This window comes from Pithys albifrons, chromosome 12 (genome assembly GCF_047495875.1).
Source record: "Pithys albifrons albifrons isolate INPA30051 chromosome 12, PitAlb_v1, whole genome shotgun sequence".
NCBI classification, from domain to species: Eukaryota; Metazoa; Chordata; class Aves; order Passeriformes; family Thamnophilidae; genus Pithys; species Pithys albifrons.
This window is the reverse complement of record NC_092469.1, coordinates 13,017,916-13,041,505: the sequence shown is the minus strand read 5'-3', so window position 1 is coordinate 13,041,505 and position 23,590 is coordinate 13,017,916. Positions and strand designations below refer to the sequence as shown.

Sequence of the window (23,590 nt, the reverse complement as noted above, 5' to 3'; positions counted from 1 at the left end):
AGCCGAGAGTGGGAACCCCCAAACCTGCTCACCGGGTGTCCGAAGGAAGGGTTGCACATGAGAATGCTGAGTCTGACCTGCTGTGCTGACTCTCAGGGACCGCTTGAGCAGCTGCCTCAGCCACTCTGAGGACAGCCAGTACCAGAGGTTTCACCTGGCTCCAGGGTTTGCTGCTGTATTTACCTGCACAGGTGGCCATGGGATCCCCAGGGCAAGGGATCACTGCCACAGGCACGTGTGGTAACTGAGGTTCAGGGTAAGCACATGGCAGGGCACACCAATGGCCGGGGGAGTGTCCTTTGGGTGCTACCCAAAGGACACTCACTGCAACTCCAGCTGAACTAGTCTTTCAGGTACAGACCATCATTTTAGCAACACACTCAAAGGCTGCTGCTTACTGCTCAAGCACCAGGCACATTCATTTTCCTCACAGCAGTATTTTATTTGTCCTTATTTTCTGTCCTCAAAGTGACAGAAGTGAGGAAATTATTTATATCTTACACCGCTCCAGTAATTATTCACCAAGAGTTTGTGAGAGTAACATCTTCCATTTCTCCAGTCCTACTCACTGCTGGACACACACAAAAAATCACTTTATGAGCATGTTATTGGGTTTTTGGGCTGTGAAGCTATTTTAAAATGCTTCTGTGTTTGCCACTTCGGGATCAAACTCATGTAATTTAATGCATTTCACTGAGACATCAACAGGCCCGCAGGGCAGATATCGATTTCTCACAACAAAGGGCTGCTCTTGAAATAATTTAATGGGATCACCAAGAAGTGACTTTGAGCTGCAGGTGCTGGGATGCTCATGGATGAAAGCTTGCTGGGATCTCATGGACAAAGATGCCCATGAGCGAGGCAACTCCCAGCTTTGCATCCCCAGGGGTGCATGAAGATGAGCAGTGCAGCAAGTGCCTTTTTCCCACAAATTCCCTTCTGTCCCATAAGGCCAGAGCCAGAAAGGGCCACCTTCATCCAGTGGTTGTCACCCTTATGGAAATGTACCCCCCACAGCCTGTGCAGCACTGGAGGCTGCCCACCCACAGCACGGCATGCAAGGACATCTAGTGCCTGATGCTGAGGCTGCAAGGAGGCTCAGGGCTACAGCACCGTGTCTTCTGCTGGTGGCTTATCTCCTTGCAGCAACAGTCCAGCACCAGCGGTGTTCCAGAAAGTAGGATCCCCTTGGGAGGGTCACTGTGAGGCTCTAACATGCTTTTCAGTGTCAGTGATATCTGGGGCTTTGTTTCACAAGCTGGAGCTCCTCAACAGCCCATGCCCCCGTGTCTGAAACACAACTCCTCTGACAAGTCCAGTCTGAGCTTTGGGCTGTTTCTCCAGCTGGGCTTTGGCACACACAGCTCACATGGTAATGCAGGTGACACAGCACAGCTGATTACAATGGGAGAGCTGTGTCTTCCTTCTCTTGTAGTACCCACCTTTCTGCTCCTGTCTGTTCTGTGAGCTTCTCAGATCCAGCATCCTACCTGACTGCTGTGTTTGGGGATGGAGCTGACCACAGAGTTTGCAGAATAAGAAACCAATCTTGCTTTCAAAGGACATGCTCCCATCCAAAGCTATTCATAGTCAAGCTAGCATGTTAAAGCTGCTTGGGTAGCACAAACAGCTCTTATCAAGCCCTTGTACAAGCAGAAATACCATATATCTGAGGATAATCTAAGCTCTTGAAGTTGAGGAAGGTGGACAAACAAGATGTCAAAAAAATTTTGTGGAGCCAAAAAGTCAAAGCTTCTCAGATTGACATGTGGATGCACAAACCATTTAGACACAATGCATGTTTGTGTGGTAGCTGTACTGCTGATGTCCCTGCAGAGCCCCAGGACACAGGATGGCAGCAGGGAGGGCAGTGACCCAGCCAAGGGCAACCACTAGCTGCAGCCAAGATCAGAAACTCATCACACTGAGGTGCTGCCAGCAGATTCCCCTGCCCAATACCTGCTCCTTAGGCAGCAGGCCTCATTGTGGAAAACAGATTTTCTGTAAATGAGACTCAGGGAAGACAGCTGGAGTTAGGGAGGGTCTCACTGGGCCACATAATTCAACAGAGAACCTGAAATAATTACAGATTTGAGATGCCTTAAGCTAGCTCATCCCTGCAGGTAGAGATGGATCCCTTCATGCTCTAAAGGACGTTTCTCTGCAGAACTGAACCTGTCTCACAGTGAGCGCAATAACCCACTCATCTGGGGGCTGGGGAGCTCTGCAGTCAGAAGAGGGAGCTGTGCTGCTGTGGAAGAAACACAGGGTGACCTTAGGGAGGTTGCAAGCCTGTTTCCAATCAGACCTTGCAGCATAATGTGTTTCAAATGTTGTTTTAAGTAGGTTTTATTTGAATGCATCAGCATTGTTTTAGTTGACTTCCCCTCTGTCTTTGAAAGTTTTAAAAATCCTTAGCTATTCACAAAATTGGCACAAGTTTATGTATAACTTTAGGCTCCCGAAAATCACATTTTTAGTGAGTTTACTACCCTGGTCTCAGTGCTGCCCTGCTTGCACAAAACCTTATGTGACATCCCAACACCCCTGGGCACCCATCTGTCCTCCCCCATCCCACCTGTCATCTCTTTATCAAAATGAAAGATCCCAGCTCTGACCTTCCCACTGCCAACTGCATCCTGAGTCACACACACAAGTTTGATCCTTTTAATTGGGGTTTGAATCACACCCTCAGAAGCCTGAAACTCTTTCCCAGCAAAACCTGTTCTAACAGCTTTACCACTCTGTGCAAGTCCAGATTGGTGCTTCGGGATTGACATGACAGCTAATCATCTCCTTGAAAACATGTCTGCACAGTCCATACCCAGATAATTACATAATATCATGTCCAAATTATCACGATGGAGATCTCCACGTCGTTTCTGGGCAAATGCCTTGAGCATCACTGGCAAAGCCTGGGCTGTCTGTTCCTGCTGCCAAGCCAATGTGCAGAGCCCTCAGCCCAGCAGAGAACAACATGTGTCAGGGCTCCCAGGAACAAATTCCCAGAGGAAATGTTCATCCAGCACAAGTGATAGATATCTGGAGGGATTTCTTTATGGGGTTCCTTAGGACTGACTCTCACATTGTAGAAGCCCAGTTCTCAGAACGGACACCCAGGAAGTGTGAACATTGGGCAGGAGGTCAGGAACCAGGACACAAGGCTCTCTGCTGACACATCTACCAGCAGTTTTCTTCAGGTGTCACTTTAGATTTGTGAAGAGTGGGTATATTAAATAGCAGAATAAAGCCTGTGTCCACGGCTGCAGAAATAGAGAAATCTTAAATTGCAACGAGACAAACTCCCTGAATCTCTGTTTTGGTTCCTGGCAGAGAAAACAATGCTTATGTGTTGCATCCATGAATTGTTTTGGCTCCTCATTTTGGTTCCCTTCATTTCTGAGGAATTTTAGAGAGATTCCCTCAATGCACCTCACCTGCTGTGTCCAGAATAAATCTGCTGCCTTCCAGTAATGTTTCTGAGAGTTTCTCTACCACGTACACACTCTGAGTCACAGCACATTTATTGCTTCCCCTTTGGCTCCAGGATTAGGGCAAGTGATTCCAGAAGCCCGTTCTATATTTGGAAACCATTCCACTGCCTGCAGACAATTAGTGCAACACTCCTATCATGCTACATATTCTTTATGGCTGCAAAGTATTCCTAGCTGTCAGTCTTAAACTTGTAAAAAAAATTCCAGGGGTTTTTATCTTGTAGAATTTCAGGGTATACCTCAATGGCCCATTGTAAACATAAATTACATGAAGACTTTGATTCCAGCAGGAAGATGTGAGTCTCCCAGCAACCAACCCTGAGAGAAGCAGGCATGTTCCATTCCAATGAGCCAGCAGCTTGGAGGACACTGGGATTGTTGATGTGGACAGAGGTAGAGTGGGACTGGGAGAGGGCACAAAGTGTGGTGGAAAGCATCCAGACACCTGTGGGGCCCTCGAGTGGGCCCAGCTGGGCTGGCATGGCTGCAGGGACTGTGTATTGCTGGGACTAATCTCGTTGCTAGGAAATTCAGGGACTGGGGAGATAAAGTATCTACAGGTGCCAGAGTCATTTGGTTGGAATTACAATGCCACATGTCACAGTCCTGAATCAGCTGGGGAAAAGTCCCTCCAGGCAGCCGGTTGGGGCCACTAACTTAAGAAGGATGTGGACCTGCTGGAGCCAGTCCCGAGAAGACCATGAAGATGATGAGAGGGCTGGAGCACCTCTGCTGTGGGGACAGGCTAAGAGAGTTGGGGGTTGTTCAGCCTAGAGACGAGAAGGCTCCAAGGAGACAATACATCACCTTCCAGTACCTAAAGGGGCTCCAAGAGAACTGGAGAGGGTCTTTGGACAAGGGAATGAAGTGATAGGACAAAGGGGAATGTCTTCAAACTGACAGAGGGCAGGGTTAGATTGGTTATTAGGATTGGATATTAGATTGTATATTATTCCCTTAGAGCATGGTGAGGCACTAGCACAGGTTGCCAGAGAAGCTGTGGATGTCTCATCGCTGGAAGCAGTCAAGGCCAGGTTGGATGGGGCTCTGAGAAACCTGGTCTAGTGACAGGTGTCCCTCCCCATGGCAGTGGGGTTGGAACTGGACAGTTTTTTAAGTCCCTTCCAACCCAAGCCATTCAAGGTTTCTGTGATAATTCTACAGTTTTGGAAAATGGCTATATGGGTGTTGCTGGGTTATTGACCCATCCCTTTCCCCAGTCCTATTTTATCACTCTTATTCCTATTCTATTATGGAGGCAAGCTCTGTACTGGCAATCACAACATCCCTGACAGCAGAACTAACTGCTTCTTACACCCCCCACCACAGAAACCAATGCTCACATATTTGGCAGGCTGCAAAAAACCTGCTGAATGCTCCATTTTCAAAGTAAAATACAAAAGTTTTGGCTAACACAATAGTCCTGTATGTTACTGAGTTCACCTGCCAAGAGGTTTTCTCAAAGACTTTTGGGGATGGGGTTATGACAATGTGTTGCCATCATGTATTCATCCTCCTGAATGGCATGCTGTCCGTGCTCAGTCTTGTGATGGTTCACATGCCAACACCACACACAACCCTCCCAGTACAACGTGCTTGGGTGACAGCCTTGCCCAGTATCAACCACAAAATGCCTGAAACAATGGGCAGTGCCCTCCAGCTCTGACAGCAGATTAGGTACTGCCAGAAGGCCATATCTGGGGCTGTTCCTTCCGTAAATAAACAGTGATTTCCATTAATATTTACCGCAATACAAGCACCAGCTTGCACTGCGACAATTATGTGTTTGCAGTCAGGTAAGGAGGTGAGGCTGGCCAGGGACTGGAGCTCAGTGCCAGGCTGCCATAAATGCCAGACTGTGCTTCCTACCACACACGAGGACTCAACTGTGCCCTGTGCTGAAGCTGCTCTTGGGGTAACTCAGGTTTACAATAGTTGAAAACAGAGAGAAGAGCTAGAAAGGCAAAGGCACCTGTGTCTTCCACCAAAGCCTGCTTGAACACACCACCTTTACACGTGAGTAAAGCACTGCCCCTCCAGCACATATTTCCCCAAATATCTGCCTTTCCCAGACTAACAGTGCAGCAGGAATTGGCTTTATCCAAGCACCACATGGTGTTGGTGAAGGGCATTTAAGCATCCTTAGAGAATGGCCACCGTTAATTAAAAGCAATATCACTTCCCAGCTCCTTGTAGTAATACCCCTACTCCTCCAGTAATGTGCTGTACTTCTCATCCAAAGCAGAGCAAGCAATATGCAGCCTCTGCCCAGCTGGTTTTTGCCTCAGCAGCAGCAGAGCTATGTATGGAAGCAGCCTCCAAAGAGCCTTCACTGGCTGCAGGGCCAGGAGTCCCAGCACCCCGCCATGCTACAGCTGTAGATCCTTCAGCCTCAGCCCAAGGAAGTTTCCTCAAACCATTCATTTTCTTCAGGCTTGTCCTCTTTTGGCCTTTTACATCTTTACTGCCCTATTACAGATTTTCCTTCATCTCCCTATTCTGGACAACCCTACTTGCTGCACCAGGCACTGCCTATCACTAGGACACATTGAATCTTTCTAGCTATTGGGTTGGCCCCTGTAAGGATTTCTAAGCCAATCTTGGCTGGCAATCAGATTTTCTAGGATTGACTGTTCATTAAGAATGTAATTCCCATTTGTAATTGTAAGAGCTGTCAGAAAAGAAAAAAAACCCAACACATCCAGGTAAGAGTTTCGAGGTATGATATGATCAAATGGACTGTACAGCTGGCTGAGCTTTTTCATATAATATAAACTTCAAAATACTAAATAATTCATTAAATATCATCCTGACAAATCCATGTATTAGGGAATCAAAAAATATGGAAATTATATTTCTGTATGGAAAATGCTTAGCATTATTTCTTTCACTAAGGAGGGGTCATTGGGACCTTCTGTCCTCAGGAAGAGTCAGAATGTGGTGGTCAGTCATTCAGCCCTTAACAGAATGAACACTTTTATCCTGTGCATTTCCTCTTCTCTTATCAGAGCAGTATCCAAAGATTATCGGAATCGCACACATGAGGAAAGGGGGAAAGATGGGTCATCCATAATGATATTCTACCAGAGTAAGACTTTATTGTTTTAGCTGCGGGATTGCTTTCAAAGCCCTGTACTTTTCGTGACCTAACGCTGGGAAAGTGGCACATGCTCTGCTTGCAAATGGGGCTCTGCTCCAGCAGAGCTGCATCACTTCCTCTGCACAGCCTTTTCCCAGCGGGACAGAGGGGTATCCATTACGTTGTTAAAGGAAGACCAATAAAAGCCCTTTGGTGGAAATGGATGTAACAGAGCACAAGGAAGGTTACAGGGGACAGGCAGCCTGGGAACAGGCAATTTTACCTCCCTTTGATCTGTTTTCCTTTGTTTTGGGATAAGAACAGTTCACTTGACCAGCTCTCGTCCAGCTCCCCTGTTATGTCATATCCAGATTACTAAGTGGATGAGGTATTTGGAGTGTTACATCAGACAGAAAACATTTGTTTATATAACTTGATCTTTTTCTCAGACTCTTGTTTCTCTGTCTTCCTGAAAAATATTAATATAAATATTTACATTTTCAGGAGTGGAAATTTATCAATCTCAGGATGACAGTCACCTTCAGTATAATTCAGTATGAGTGGTTGCTGCAAATCTCTGCAGCACTGCCTGGGAACTGCTTGTGCTTCTTAAAAACAACAGTTTAGCAAACCTAGAATTCTGCAGGGAAAGAAATCAATTCTGGTGTAACACAATTCTGAAATTTCTCTCAGCCTTGAGATGGAAGGGGTAGCCAAAAAGGGAACAAAAACCCACTATCAAGTCCCAGAGGTTACAGTGTTCACTGCAGCATCTGCGGCTCTGCTACAACTCCCTGATCAAATTCTTTCTATCTCTATTTCTAGTGAAAAATTTCCAAAGGTCTTACTTTCCCCTCTATATAAAACAAAGGAAGGATTTAAAAAATTTTGTTTTCAGGGGAGAAAACCTTCTTACTGTTGCACATTTCATCAGGTCAGTATATTGCAGAGGTTGCATCCTGCATGCTTTAACGTGCTGCCTTAAGCTATCCTAGTTATACTCCAGCCAGCAAAAATAGTGCCTGTTATTCACCCTGCTGAGAAATCTCTTGCTTAAACTTCAGTAAGGTGCAACACAGGACATGAGGTATGTTTTTGCAAGTAGGTTACTTCAGGCAGTGTCAATCACCTGTCATTCATTCATATGAAATGCTACCCTTCTCTCTCACTCCTCGTATGTCTTATTGTTTATTAATCACCTTAATTTCCCAGGCAGAAATTCCGTGACAAGAGCAGGATTTACAGGAAGGCTGCTCCAGCAAGTCCAAAGGGTGTTTGGCAAACAGGTGCTGGAAAGGGCTCAGGGAAAACTTCGATTGCAACATCTGAGCTTGGAATCAAGCTTTCAGCTCCGTGCCCAGGCCTGGCTCTGTCTTTCTGGCCATGCTGACCTCGACCTTCCCAACTTGCTGCAGGGAAGCTGGGGAGTGGATACCCTGCATCTCCGGTTTCTCTTTCCTTGGATTTTCCACTTGCAGGGTGAGACCCTGCCAAATCTCTCCCATTTTCACAGCCCACATACCCATGCAGACACCCACATATGCCCTGGGCACGACTGCCACCTCCAGACAGGGCTGTCACCCCCCACCATACTGGGAGTGAGCCCACAGCACATTCCACCCACAAAGCTGTTCAGCAACATCATCTGTGAAATCCCTCTTGCCCTGAGCCAGGACATGTCAGTGTCTGCTGGCACTGCTTCTTTTCCCAGGCTGTGGTTTGATAAAGCAGTAAATCCACCCTTGGCATCCCAGCAACCAGATTAGAGGGGGAAAAAAAGAAGAAGAAAAAGAAAACTCAGCTGCACAGCACGAGGGATTCACATGGCACAAACTTTCCACTGATTCGAATTTGCTTAGAAACAACACTGCTGTGTTAACCTTTGCAACTGGACTCGTTGTTCATCTTATCTGCAGCCACCATTGCAGCTTGAGAAGACAAACCCCTCATCCTCCTCTGTGTCACAGTGTCCATCACACATACCCCTGTTCCTCCCAGCTGAACAAGGCTGTGCAGGCCCTGTGTCCCTGTTTGTCCCCAAGGAGAATGCCCTGCCAGGGATGGGCTGTATCTGGCACAGCCTGTGGTGCTCTTGGCACTGCAGTCACTGAAGCATCTGCATTCAGCATCCCAGCACTTTGTCATTTGCTTGTTTTTGCTAGACTTTAATGTTTGAGCTGAAAAGTCTGTTTATTACCCCAGGGAAAACACCAGGGACTTTTTTTCTGGCATACAAATTCTCTGGGGTTTTCAGTAGAAAGATCTATTGGTTGGTTTATTAGCTTTGAAAGCTATCTGTGCCTCTGAGACCTCTGCTGACTCGAAGTTACGGTAATGCTGGATAACTCGGGTATTAATGCCAAGTTGCAAATGAGGTTTGCTCCACTGGGCTGGCTCTCAAAAAGAATGACTGTTTTAGGCCTAAAACTGTGTCTGTGGTCTCATAAAAAGGAACAGCTCTCCCGATTTTCTGTTTATTTGCCATTAAAGGAACGATTCCATCCTGCCCTCTGCTTGTTCTTTGGTCAAAGTTTGCCTGCCTGGCAAAGGATTCAGTGGGCTATAAAAGCACAACTCAAATTTGGAAACTTACCCAGTGTAATATCCCCAAATCAGCACTTTGTCAGCAGCAGTAACTTTACACACTCACAACTCCTGTTGAACTGTTCCTTCATTCCCAGCTTGCAGTTAGCTGTTATTTAAACGAGCAAAGCCCCTCTGACCTGGCCCTGACCTAAAGCTGTAGCCAAATGGGCCACTACAACTGCAGCCCTTTGTAGTGGCATCCCAGATTGTAAAGGTGGTTCTGTAGTTATTTCCCCAGGCCCTTCACTTCCAGCGAGACTGAGATGTGGAAATTCACCTGCAAAGTAAATATCTTGAATAAATAGTGCTTTCAGCTTCCAAACCAGGATTCCCTTCTGGCAGTAATGCTGATTATGGAGCAGGGCCATCCTGCCTGTGCATGGGTGCTGCCTGCCTTGGGATTCCCCTCCTTTCCCTTGTTTCCAGCTTGCTGCATTGTAGACACAAAATCATGGAGAACTTTCGACAGCACTTCCAAGAAATGAATGCAACCAGAAAAAAATGGACTGGAAAATAAAATCCACTCTGTTTCCTTCACAAGAAGTTCATGAGAGCTGTCTACTCCAGTCCTGTAACTCGATACATTTGTAGCTCCTTCTCTGAGCCAAGTTCTGTAGCACAAATGTCCATAGGGAGCAGAAGGGCATGTTCACCCAGCCAAAAGCAAAAAAGCCTTTTTGTGCCAGGGCAGAATCTCTGCCTGGGAGCTGTACAGCAGAGGATCCAGTTTTTGTCCTGGCCCTCAGGGCTTGTCCCCATGAATGGTGAAGGAAACTTTTCCTAGACAGTGGATCTATGCAGCCTTCCAGGTTCTGGCAGAAGGCAGGACCCAGCCAACAATAGCAAGAAAATTTGCCCTCCTTTTTCTTCCTTCTCACTTAGCCACTCTCTAGCCAGGACCTTTTCAACCTTGCTTGCTTCAGAGGCCTGGAAGTCAGATATTTTCTCCTTGGCACTACCAGGCTTGGTTCCACTGGAAACCCCTTCTGGTACAAGACCCCCCCAGACCTTCCACTCCCCAGGTGACCCCAGTTACAAGCAGCTTAGCATGACCTCAGGAGCTGTCAGTCAGCAGTGATGTGCTGGCTGCTGGCCTGCCCACAAATATCTGTATTTCACAAATAAAGGAGGTTAATTTAAGGCACCAGTCTGCAACAGCCTGACAGCTCCCTAGGGGCTCTTAGAAAGCTGAGACTTAGGCTTGCAATATATTGTAATGCTGTGTAGATCTTTTAAATAGAGTGGTCTGGACTAGATGTGGCTGGATTTAGACCCATGCTCAAAGATTGAAGTGCAGCCAAAAAAGTGAATGCTGAATAACCAAAGGGGCTCCCAAGACTATTTTACTGAGATAATTTTAATTCAGGTGATAACTAAAAGGTGGCTGCTTTTAAAAATAAGCTACCCATCCCTTCAGTTAAGAAGTAAAAGCTCACAATGAACATGCTCTGACATCTCATAAGACCTTTAACCCAAGCAAAAAGCAGAAGCAGTAAGTTTGTACATTAATTGCATAATAAAAGGTACCTGAGTTTAGACTTGTACAGTCAGTTCTGCCACACCTGCAGGCAAGTTTATTTAAAACACATCAGCCTTGACTGCAAGGACTCACAAGCACAATAAAATCAGAAAACTTCTTTTGTGTCTTGTTAAGCTTCAAACCTTTGTTTTGGTACGGGGGACATAATTTCCCATTGTTCCTGGCAAGTACCAGCAGAACTCAGGAGCTTGTTCTGCAACCACACACAACTGGGGGCCAAAGAGGCTGAGGAGTGATGAAGGAAAGGGAATGGGGGCCTGAGAGGGAGCTCTTGTTGTGGAGTGATGGACCTCTTAGGGGTAGCCAGAGCTCTGTATGAAAACCCCTCCCTGCTCTATCCAAACTGAGCTGAGCAGGGCGTTGCTTATGGCTTCCCTGTGGCTGCAGAAGGTTCCCACTTGCAGGGGACAGAAAGGAGGCAGAGCGATCTCTGATGTTAAATATCCAGCTGACTCACAGGGTACCCTCCAGGCTGGCCTCAAGTGCAACAATGGAAATGGAGGTGAAAGCTTTCAATGTCACATGACAAAGCTGAGTCACCATCACAGGCAGTGTGTTTGTGCAGAGAGCCCAGGAGGAGATTGGTTTTATTCCCGATCCCATCACATGCTGTAGGTCAAGGTTATAAAGCTCGGATGAATTCCACACACAACAAAGCTGTTGACTCTCACAGCTGATTGTTTTGGAACAATAATTCATAGTTGCTTCCCTGGATACAGAGTACAAAATGACAGCTCGGATTAGCAGTGCACAACCTTGCCCTGAGGACCTGCTGTTGATGACTTAACCACCCCTTCTGCTACTGAGGTCCTGTGCTTTGATATCCCTTCGGGCAGAATGGAGGATATTTTCTAAGCGTCAGTTGTTAAAAACCATTTCCCTTCCTGGTCCTACACAGGGCAGGCAATTAGCTCTTGGGCAGGAAAGGTGGCTATTTAAAACACACCCAGCCAAGTTCCCCCAACAGAGGCTCACACTGTTGACCTAGTTAGGAGCTCTCCTGTGCAGGGCAAATTAGTTCAGCATAGCGCAATATGGGATACAGGAATGATCGGCATGAACTCCGAGACTTTGATCTGAGTGAGGGGAAGGGCAGCATTTCACTTGACACCAATCCTCTGCCATCATTCCCAGTGCACTCCAATGCCCCCTTTTTTTTTTTTTAAGATGCTCTTTGGCACTTGTTCTCCATTTGCTTTTGAGGCAGGAAGATCCAGCCAAAACCAGTATTTTTATAGAGATGAACATTGATCACTGAACTTGTTTCTAGCACAGGTTAGCTGCAGAAGACCACAGAACCACATTATTCCTACTCAGGAATGGCCATATTGCCAGGATAACAGTCAGGAGAAAAAGTACTAGCTCATATAGAGCATTGCTGCCAAGGAGACTCCTGGGGGCATTGCCACCCCTCTGGCAGTGAGTGTTGACATAGACCAGGAAACTCAGTCCCTCCACATTTCTGTGCTCACAAAATACCGAGGGACCTTCAGTCTCAGCCTCCAGAATGAATGAATATTGATGTTTTAACACATTGAACCAAACTCTTCTCAGAGCTGTGCAGTAAAAAGCCCCACCAAGCAAAGAGGCAGTAGGCAAGTTACTATAGGGACACTTCAGCTAGTGTTTATTTAGGAACACCCTATAATTCTCAATAAGAAAGATGGTAAAATGATGAAATGTTCATTAGATCTTCTCTGTATCAGAAATTTAGAATTAAAACAAACACAGGCTAAGTCTGAAATCACTTTAATGAGAAGTTTCATACAAGAATAGTCAGTGGGAAAAAATATTCAGGTGTAATACATCAACATCACATACAAGCTCCTCAGTGAGTTTTAGTGCAGCACAGGGAGCAGAGCCTGTCTTTATATCAAATAAGATGAGCTATGACTGCAATTTTTCCTCTAAGAAGTATGAAAGGCCCTGCAGGTCTTTTGACAATTGTTGGCAACATAAGGCATCATTCCCATCTACCCCAGCTCATTCAGAACACTGACTGAAAGACTGTAACAAAATATTCTGCCAATAAAAATCTTTAGAAAAACAGTATAAAAAGTTGAGATATATAGCACAAAGCTATCAAAAAGTGACTGTGCCATTTCCCCCTTATACAAATAACATAGTTTTTAAAAAATCATAGTATAATAGAAATTCACCCAATATATAACATATTGCACCTTTCCAAAATACTCTGTGCAGCAGAAGCCCCTACAGCACCTGGGCAGTTACAAGACAGACCAGTAGCTCCCCTTTAGTTCTGCTCACCTCTACAGCAACTGCCAAGAATTTGGCTATCTCAGTTTTAGTATTCAGAAGGTAGAAGCTGCAAGATGGCAAACCAAGTGTTTATAAATCATTACCATTCCTTCTCAGGAAGGAGAAAAACCCATCACAGGAATCTCTTGATTTAAAAAAACTATTTCATATTGCCTGTTGCTGGTGTCAGTGAGACGATACAGTTTAAATGTTTTCATGTCTGTTTTCCTTTGCACAGCAGCACTTCATGTGCCACAGAGGTACCTGCACCTGGCAGTGAGTTCTGGCCTAATGAGAACATACAGCCAAACCACAGGAGCAAATAAAACCAGGTCAGCTTACTTGGTTTTATGGAAAAGCACTCTAAGACACCAACAGACAAATGATTGTGAACCTGCTGTCTGAAAATAATTAACATTGATTGTTCCTCAATTCAATTTTCAGTCACCTGGAGAGTTTTGGATAAAAAGGCAATCCTTGCCTTGCCCCCTGCTTTTCCAGGCACAAGATTCAGTCCAAGGAACAGTGCACAGCTATGCAGAAAAGGAGCTGGAGTCCCAGGAATTGAAGATTCTGCTGTGTGTGAAACCCACTCTGTATTTAGTGACAATCTTCTCAAATAACTCAGCAGGAACTTACTAACTGTCTGTATAACCTTGGACAGTACCCAGAGTGTACTTTAGATTTGAGGATGTACAAATCAGATGACCTGCTTCCCTATGGAAAGAGCACTATCCCATTCAGATGCAGTTAGTACAGGGATGGGATTTTTTGTTAGGGGGGCTTTTTGTTTGCTTTCTTTAACAGGGAGCTGGCAACAGCCAGAGCCCCTCCCTGCACAAAGCGTACAAAGTTATCTCCTGCGAGAGGTCCCAGAGCATAGAGCCCTTTCTCCTGAGTGCATTTGTAGGTGAATGGATCAACATCTATGGGATTCCTCTTGGGATTGACTGGTTGGTCACTGTTCATAGCCAAGTCAATGCCATTATTTGGCAGAAAGGAGAGGTTGGGGTTTGAGCCAGTTAGAACAAGAGCCATGGAAATTTCATAAGCTTTCTGACAGCCATTCTTGTCTTGAATGATACATTTCTTGTCCTTGCCAAAGGATAGCACGTGATGTTCAGGAAGGCTAACATAACACTCATAAGGTCCAGCACAAGCAGCTGTCTGTTCTTTCATCATCTGATGGACTTTGTGGTATTCAGGATACATCATTTTGGGGAGCTGGTTAAAAATAAGACCTGGATCACTGACTCGTCTCCTAAAAACATGTATTACTGGAATATTGCAATGGTGAGCAAAGAGAATCGCATCAGCAGCTGTCAGACCTGCGCCTACAATCAAGACTGGATCTGACATGATGCCAACGCTGTTGTTCTTCACTGCTTCTTCTAGGGCAGACAGCTGGTGATGGACATAGGAAAGGTTTTCTCCCTTGACCCCAAGCCAGGTAGGACTATCATATGTTCCTGTAGCTAAGACCACATTCTCTGCATAGATGGAGAAGGGCTCTTTATCACCTTCCACAGTTTTGAAAAATCCATCCACCTGAAAGACCTCTGTGCTTTGCTCATTGGAGTTCCAGAGTGAGTCACTATTCTCCTGTAGATCTTTCTGGGCATGGTTGGAAATGCTCTCTGCACTCACTTTCCTCACAGAGGTCACAACAGTGCCACATCTGAAATTCTTCTGCAGCCCTTTCTTCATCACATAGTCTTGGTAATATTGAGCAATGTCTTCTGCTGTGGCTCTATTGTTTCTGAGGCCTCTGTAATATAGTACAAGCAAAGGTCAAGCAGCAGTTAAGTAAGAAACTGGAATTTTCCCCCTCTTCCACTGAATGTATCCTGGAGCCATCTATCCTGGCACTACCAGAGAAGACTCATCTAGTTTCTCTGACTTCAGCAAAATTATTCCTGATATATAGACTTAGCACTCAAGTCCAGAAGCTGTTGGACAGAGGTAGCTTTCTCTAGCAGTCATCTCATTCCCAAGAAGATGATTGTTAATTTATGCCTTCCTTTCATATCTTGCTTCCACTCCATTTTTAACCCTTGGACTTTTAAAGATTAATTATTACACATGTCAAGAGCAGAAGCACCTGCAAAGCAGCTGAACTGATTATATTTGTCACTAGGGACAGCAGCAGTAGACACAGAAGCCAGGTGACTATGTTTTTTTTCCCAAGCTTTACTCAAAATTCATGGTCACTGATCCATCTCCTCAGTGGCTGCTGAGGAGGACACATTCCAAGCGGCACTGTGACTTCATCCGAATCACTGAACGTAGAATGAGCTTTTTTGGGGGTGTGGGAGAGTGTCCCTTCTCTCACTAAAATCATCCATAACAGAGGAGTAGCTACATTCAAGAGCTCCACTCCAGGTTTGCTAATAACTTCCAGAAGTTTGAAAATGATAACGTGATGGATAACTCACCTTCTCTTTTGCTTTAGCCATTCTTTGAAAGGAAGATCTGGGAGTCCCATCCATTCCCCCCTGCTCAGGGTAACCATAGAACCCTCTATAGACTGGAACAAGAAGCAGAGGAAAATTATTTTTTTTAAGTAAAATGTGAAAGGCAAACTCTTCATGTTTCAATATGGCACAGATCATGAAACCAGTAATTTCCTCTGATCTGCTGTCATGGATGAAAACATTCATGTTCTCCAAAAAGAACAAAACACAGGAAAATATAAAAGCCTCTCACGCTTTTTTCCTTTTAAACTTTACCTTGTCTATATACATAAAACCAAATGTGGCTGGCTGGCACTTTAAAGGAGCTTTTCCCTCTCCAGTCAACACATCTGGCGATTACACAACATGCAGAGCCCAGCAGTTCAGCTCCAATTCACTTACATGCCAGGCCCCTCCAGGGGGGTTTCTGCCAAGAACCAGGTGGGGGATGGCTCTGTCAGGGTCATGCCACCACGTGAGAACAGATTCTGCTGTTCCACCAAAGTCCGTGTCTGGATGCTGAAGAGCATCAAACAGCAGAGCCACGGGGCTGTGGGACCGTCCCTCCAAGCCTTCAGACAGGTAGTCCAAATCCTAAAGAGAGGCAGAGAGGGTGTTAAAATGCTTACACTGCCAGGCAGCAGAATGCTTGTTACTCCACTATCTCTAATCAGTGGGTTTGGTGCTCTGGGAAGCTCATTTACTGGCACACAGACCTGTTCTTTCCTGAGGACTACCTCAAGGATCTTAGCAGCAATGCTGGCATTTCATACAAGGGACATCTGGATTACAAAGCAAAGTTTGCTTAAGGCTCATTCTGCCTGTGTAATTTGAAAATTCAAACAAGGCCATCACTCATAATATACTCCAAGGATGCTTTACTCTGATGTTACACTGCTTATCTTTACACAAACCTGGTCCAAAATGGAGACTTCTGGTGCCTCTTCCAGTTTCCTCTGAAGAATAGGATGAGGATGAAGAGACCCTCTTTTGAAGTAAGGAGTGTAACCTGACAGCAAATATGAAAGACAGATTCCCGAAGGTCCATTCCCTGAAAAGAGAATAGAGAAGAATTTATACTCCTGGAGATAGAGCTGTCCTTTGAGGAGTGTTTCTAATATCCAGACCAATTCAAAAGATAAGACTGCTATGGATACAGGGGGTTTTCTATTCCATGCTGATTTGAGCTATTGGATGGAGCTGGGGAAGTCATTATACCTTCATATGTCCCCTTCTCCTCAGTTGCATCTATTTGCATTGGGAGGTACTCAGAACTTGCTGAAAAGGCACTGGGTTAAATAAGTCAGAGGTTACCTCATCTGGAGCTTGAAGTATCTAGCATGGTGATGAATTAAGTTATTTCTCTAAACATAAAGGTTTAGAAACAGGTAACATACATTCATTAACAGTATGAAGCTGAGTCAGGGCAGGTTTAAGCTGGATATCAGGAAAAGGTTTTTCACCCAGAGGATGGCTGAGCACTGGAACAGGCTGCACAGGGAACTGGTCACAGCACCAACACTGTCTGAGTTCAAGAAGCTTTTGGACAAGGCTCTCAGGCATACAAGTGAGTTTCTTGGGGTGTCCTGTGTGTGGCCAAGAGCTGGACTCCATGATCCTGGTGGGTCCTTCCCAACTCAAGAAGATTTTGTCATTCTGCAATTAGGGGATATTTGGCAACAGCAGCTTTGACTAACGGGTCTTGAGCACATTTTCAAATGGGAACCAGCAATGGCACTGCAAGCAATATGTTAAAGAAAAAACTCCCAGCCATGCCAAGACAAGCCCTCAGAATACAGCACTTTGAACAGATCACTGGATGACTGAACTGCTGACCACCCAACAGCCAGGGTTAAAAACAGATATATGTGACTCCAAAGTCCAGTGAGAGCAGCCTGTGAAAAGTTTACAGATGGCTGTTCTCCAGCATGTTTAATATGTCTGTATAATGAGGTGTCAGCCTGTCTGGCTACCCAGGCTTTGCTGCTCACTACTGTGTGACTAACCACCATGACATAATGCAGTGATGAGGAGCAGGGGAGAGCTGGGCTGACACAGCAGCCTGTTGACACAGTGCTCATGTGCATGAGTGACTGGAGCAAAGGCTGCTGATGGAGGATCTCAGACAACAGCGAGCTATGCAAGGGGCAGGACATGTCACAGCTGGGGACAAAGTCTGCTGTGCTGAGCAAGGACCAGCAGCCACAGGTCAGTGTTTGCAACATTCCACTTGGAGGAAAGTTGATTCAAACCCAATAGCAACAGAAACTAAAAGCAAGCTAAAGTCCAGCTGTAGTAGAATAGAACAAATTTCAGGTCACTACTTTGCTTTAGGAAGTACAAGGAGGTATCTAAACAAACTTAATCACCTGAGTGCACAACACTCGGCATCTACAGACAGAGGATTTACTCTGAACCACATCTATGCTTGATATGGATGGTTACAAGAACAGCTGCCTCTGGGGCTCCAGCTATTTCAGAGTGCAACTGCTTTTGTGAGGCTGCCAGCACAGCTGAGGGAGCACACAGCCTTCCTGGAGCAGGGCCTTGGGAAGTAGCTGGAACCTTCATGCACTATCCAGAGGCAGTGAAACAGCTGAGCTGCTTCAGTCCAACAGCCTCCTCAAAGTGCACATCTTCACACAGGTGCTTCTGAGACTTCAGTGGCATCTCTGCACTGGATCCCTGCACAGGAACACTGGGGATGTACCAAAATATCCTCCCTCCCACCTAAAGACTTGTACTACTGGGCAATACAAAGATACTCTCAGACAAAAACCTGCTGTTAGTAGTAAGGGAGACAAGACAGTTAATACATAACCTGGCTTTTTTTACACTGGTAGAAAACCCACAGTTTTTTATTAGTCTGTTAAATCTGTACAAAATCTGTGTAGTTGGCACATGTTTTAAAAGAAATATGTGAAAATTTCAAGAAACCTTAACAGCATCTGGAGTACTCTCTAAACAGACACACTGGTCAAAAAAGATCACACAAACCTACATGCAATTCAAGCACTACAGATAATCACAGCAAACTGATTAACTATCTGTAGTGAAAAGGTTTCAAATCGTTCTAAATATTCAACAGAGAAAAAACAGACCCAGATGAGCCAATGTCCAAAAAGGACACCAAAAAGGTTTCCAATTTTACCATTAAAAAAGGTATGTATTTTAGTTTGTTCCCTACCTCCCACAACTCTTATGGATCTTTCTCTACAGGAACTTGGCTGTCAGGGAAAGGATGCAGAAACAGTGGTCAGGCATTTCTGGTTTGAGTGAGAACACGTGGAACAAATTTTAATGATAGCAAGTCCAAAGCAATAACAGCCCAAGGGAACACAGTAATGCTGGCAGGAGAAAGCTTACCTATGATCACAACAGGCAGTGGCTTGAGTCCACTCTTATTTGAGGGTCTGGTCCATAATGGGTACATCTTCTTGTCTGGAAGCATTTGTGTTCTGAATTCTACCTGCTGAAACATAAAAGTTTTGAATTATTTGCATTTCTTTGTCAAGACAAACAAAACAACCCAAGACTTTCTACAGCCCACAAACTCAGGCTGATCTAAAGTGTTATCCTTTCATTACAGACCATCATCACATTACACTTCCATACTCAGGAAGACCTGCATTATCTTATTCTCCTCCTGACCCCAAAATCAAAGGATGGTTCTCTGGTTATGAAACACAAAAGAGGGAGAGAACGTTTATTTTCTCTTCCAGACATGAATTCCAGTCCCTCCAGAACAGTTGGCAGTTTTGGTGACACTCTGACTGCATTAAACAAAGTGTTACAGCTTGTTAATGAAAACTTCACTATTTTCTTCACATACTGTGTAGAAAATTGTCATAATTAGTGTGAACGCTTTGTACCTTATAAAGCAACTTGTGCATTTACTGATAAGTAAAGAAAACCTCACTCAAGACTCCTTCCCAAAGGCTGGCAGTCTCCTGACTGCATTTTCAAGTACGTACCATTCCATCACTACAGGGTTTTTATGAGAAGTGCTAGTTTAGTTCTGCAACCTTCTTTCTAGTTTTCCAGAAAACTGAGAGTTGTATGTCTGAACATGTAAATGACAACAAGTCTTTAAACAAAATATACACAATTATCGTGGAAACTAAGGTGGCATTAGAGTGGAATCTACAAAATTAATCTAATTGTTTTGCAGATATTCAGTGAACAGTGAATGGTTTTGCCAATTCTGCAGGAATCCTACCATGTCAAATAATGGCTTCTTTAGTTTTCCAAGGAATTCAACTCTAGAGAAGTCATTAATCTAGAGAAGTTATTTCTACCACAATAAACATGACACTTCTGAAATTCAGCATAAACTTTTAAGTTATTCTACAGAAACTACTCTCTTTTATAAAAACCTTGTTCTTGTTTTAGAAAGCTAAGTAAACCCCCACTGAATGGCACGACTTTATTCAGTAGGGAATGTTCTCTACACCCTTTTCAGGCACAGAAAGCTCTTTGGCAAGCGCAGTGGGCACTTCCATGAGCTCTGGCACATCACTGCCTTTGACACAGGTACTGCAGCAAATGTCTTCCTACAAGTGTAATGCCCCACTTTAAGCCTGGCATTTACGTCACAGCAACTACAGCAAAGTGGTAAGAGCTCAGTGATTGAATGAGCAGCCGGGAAACCACTGCTGAGTTCACAGTCTGCAGAATTCCAGTCTATAGGAGGAGTGTTCCGAGTGAATTTGCCTTCAAGAATGTGACAATTCTCATATACACCAATACACAGCCATGGCTGGGCTCAGCAGCATTATTCCAAGAGGACTGGGTTCAGCCAAGTAAAGCAGCACATAATAAGGCTTACAAAATTAATTCAAAACCAGCAGCTTTGTCCAAGTTTTTTGATCACAGTTTAGTAACATTTACTGGTTGCCTGTTGCCACATAACTAAGCGTTGTGCCTGACAGGACATGAAGCACTTAAAAGACAATAGTTGTGCTTTCTAATTTAAGTAATTTCAAGCATCTAGATTTGAAGAGAATCAGATCTCAAGGAAACTCATGTTCCTACTTTGAGACTCAAAGGTCATTGTACTCACTACAGAAGATGAACACTTCAGTGTGTTATTTCCATATCAAAGAATGCATCAAACCCTTAAGGCATGTTTAACCCAGCCTTGGCAGCTGTAAGACCAAGCCTAACTGCCCAAGTAACTCCCCAGGCTTTTGCGTAGGTTCTGTCACATGAACGAAAACCTTCACCACCTTCAGCAGATTATGGTGTAAGTTTAACCCCAAATAATTCCTTATCGCAGAGCTCCAGAGTTGCAATTGGTAGAATTCAGCACTAGCACCTGGTACAGCCAGAGATATCAAAGGAACAGGACACTGGTATGACCAGTGAGGTATTTCCCTCAAAGCAGCTAAACCACAGTATCTACTGAAGGTTAGTGGAGGTTTCCTCTCCATGGTAACAAACAAACACCTCTCCATGACTGCATTACACAGGAAGAAAGGTTCTTATTAATTTTTCCTAACACAGAGTGTGCATTGTATTTCTGTGAAACTATTAGCAGTCTGGAAGAGGAAAGCAAGATCTCTAGAAGCAATCTTCCAGGTTTCTTCCTGCTCCATAGCTCTCTGCAGCAGCATGAACAGAAAAACTATATGCACTCTGTAGACAGTGGTAACCCAGCAACATCCATGGGATTTTTGCTGGAAGCAAGGACTGCTGAACCAACCCAATCCAGCACATGGCAACAGCTCCAGGAGCAGCAGAGCCAGCATATAAACATCAAGCCTGCAAGCCTGTTTGTAAGACTTGGGCACAAAGTCATGTTATTGTATGCCAGCATTTTTCTGGGGGAGCCTGAAGAGGACAAAAAAGGCACAGGACAGTAGAAGTCAGCCTGGCCGTCCTGTTTGCTTTGGAGGAAAGTTACCTGGCTCCTGGCTGCTGCACTATGCCACCCTTCCCCACCCTGATAAGTGCAGAGCCAGCAGCTGCAAGCTCACTGATAACTCCTGCCTCATTTCACCCTTCTCCATTCTGTATCTTTTGATATATGAAAAAGGAGCTTTTTCTGGAATTAAACCAAACTTTATTGGCTAGAGGGACACAATTGTTAGTCTGATGAAAGTACTAGATCTGTGCACATATGTGACCATTTTTAGCTATGGATTTATTCATTATCTTGGTTCTCAAAACCCATTACGACATTTTATTGCTACACATGTTGCTTCCTGTAGTTTTGACACTGGTCAATTCTATCAACATAAGATTAACCATCAGAGATGCTTCTATTCATTCTAGCATCTCTACAAATGGAAGAAGGGCCTTCCACATCCTATAACTGACATCTCTATAATTCATAGTTAATAATTCTTCTTTTTAAGTAGAAAGTGAACCAGATGCTGAACCTGTTTATAGCTATTCCCCTCCTGTAGGCTAAATGTTTGACTTCTGGGGGTAAAACTGAGCTCAGATCATCTCAGACATTTATGTTTCAGGCAGAGGAAAGCCTGTTCTTGCAGAGGCTATTGGAAAGCTTATGGGACATTGAAGTTCATTTAAAAGCTATACAGAACTGGTTAGTATGAAGAAAAATCCTGAGATAAGAAACTCAAGACTGCTCTTCTCACCCTTCTTTTACATAGTGCCAGTTTGTGGGTACTTGCACTTAGCCAGGTTAGTGACACTGGTTTTGGCTCCTGCTTTGGGCTTCCAACTTTAAATGGGTGTTCCTTTCCTTCCTTTCTCTTCATTTGGAAGAATGTTGCAAGTTTCACAATTTATCTTCTCACTGCTTCCAAAGCATTTCAGTGTCTTATGTGATGTTACATAATTGTTCTGGCTTGGAAAAGCACCCAGCTCATTCTGAGCCAAACTCTGCATACCTTCCTGACAGAGCCTCATGTCTAGAGGGACTACAGTTCTCAAAGTGGGTCAGTGTGGCTGTAACTCCCAAAGTGGGTCAGTGTGGCCCCTGGTAGTTCCAGGCTGCATGACAAACAGGTTCTGAGTGAGCAAAAGCAAAGATACATTTAGCAAGACAAGGACACGGTGATCTTTAGAGAAATAAAAAGCCATGTTATATCAGCCATATGCAAGTAGCTCTCCCTGTAACAGCCATGAGACTTTTGCTCAAATAAGGACCACCAAGTGTGGCCTCAACAGCACGTGGGGAGAGTTCAAGAGAGCAATGCAGTCAGTATAGAAATACTGGAGAGAGTGAAAGAGCTACCACAATACTCAGTTTTAAATAAGAACAATACTAACACAAATGCAACAGTAGTTTTCTTCATTTCTTCATCAACCCATTTGCTTCACCAGTTTAATAATTAATTAGTAGGGGTTTTTTTAAAAAGCAAAGATCTCAGTAGCTTTTACATTTTATACTTCCCTACAAGTTTCAGAAGTTGGATCCCTCCTTGTATTACCTCTTACAGTTCAGGTCAGTTACCTCCCAAACACAATAAAAGTATGTGGAAAAATGAAACTTATGGTATGTAATAATAACTTTCTAAAAACACCCCTGTGATGTTCAGAAACCAATGTTACACCACACCAGACAGAGCTCTCTGTGCTTGCTTAGAGCCTTCTTACCTTTAGCAGCAAGTCTGATGAGAAGTGGGATCTTTGTGAAAGTGTCTGTGCAGTCACAGAGCCAAGCAAAGTGCAAGCCCTGAATCCTGTCTGTGCTCTGAGACAGCTGTTTAAATATAGTTCGCAAACAGCAGCAAGGGAGAGGAGGAGCTACAGGGAATGGGGCGGAGCAAGGAAAATACTTCTAAGCATGAGTCAGCAGGAATTTCCCTTTCCAGCTTCTGAATGAATGAGGTAGTGAACTTCCTTAGTAATGTGCATCTGACTGTGTGACTCCAGCAAAAGCAGCCTTAGAGGAGCCATGCATGGCAGAAGGCCCGCACGGAACAAATATCTTCATTTTTAACTCTCAGGGCATCAGATACAGAGTGGATCTAAAACTACAGATTTCAGTTTATACTTCTTTTTCTTCAGAGAGATAAAGTGTTACAAACCTTTTACACAGGAGCAGTAAAATGAGTCAAACTGAGTCCTCTAAAATATAGAATATACCAGGATTTCCATTCAAGGTATCTTACTCAATCCAGGGAATAATCGATCCGGCTTGCTAAATTTAAAGTGCCCTTGACTAATGAAATAGCTTTATGCCAAAGTGTTCAGTTCAAGTAGG

The 23,590-nt window shown here is 44.5% G+C and overlaps 1 protein-coding gene across 4 annotated transcripts; it reads right to left on the bottom strand.

Moving 5' to 3' along the window:
- Positions 1-12,410: 12,410 nt before the first annotated feature.
- OSGIN1 (oxidative stress induced growth inhibitor 1) lies at positions 12,411-23,089 on the bottom strand. Of its 4 annotated transcripts, none has more exons than XM_071567610.1 (7): positions 18,778-18,830; positions 18,599-18,638; positions 16,809-17,067; positions 16,326-16,462; positions 15,814-16,005; positions 15,394-15,485; positions 12,411-14,726 (listed from the first exon to the last, which is right to left on the bottom strand). In XM_071567610.1, exons 3-7 carry the CDS (start codon positions 17,023-17,025, stop codon positions 13,733-13,735), a joined length of 1,632 nt encoding a protein of 543 aa, XP_071423711.1. In that variant the 5' UTR covers positions 17,026-17,067; positions 18,599-18,638; positions 18,778-18,830; the 3' UTR covers positions 12,411-13,732. The 4 variants fall into 4 exon arrangements, with proteins under 4 accessions (XP_071423711.1, XP_071423713.1, XP_071423712.1 ...); XM_071567612.1 differs by lacking the exons at positions 16,809-17,067; positions 18,599-18,638 and adding exons at positions 22,272-22,392; positions 22,981-23,089 and having other exon boundaries at positions 12,412-14,726; positions 18,778-18,883; XM_071567611.1 differs by lacking the exons at positions 16,809-17,067; positions 18,599-18,638 and adding an exon at positions 22,981-23,088 and having other exon boundaries at positions 12,412-14,726; positions 18,778-18,883.
- Between the last annotated feature and the right edge of the window lie 501 nt (positions 23,090-23,590).

What these genes read in the sequence shown, in the direction of transcription:
- OSGIN1 (XM_071567610.1), bottom strand. Translation starts at nt 17,025, where the DNA reads ATGGAGTCCAGCTCTTGGCCACACACAGGACACCCCAAGAAACTCACT. An exon ending in AAGTCTCCATTTTGGACCAG is followed by an intron (nt 16,006 to 16,325) that starts GTTTGTGTAAAG and finishes GCCTCTCTTTAG; the next exon opens with GATTTGGACTACCTGTCTGA. An exon ending in TGGCTAAAGCAAAAGAGAAG is followed by an intron (nt 14,727 to 15,393) that starts GTGAGTTATCCA and finishes ACTATATTACAG; the next exon opens with AGGCCTCAGAAACAATAGAG.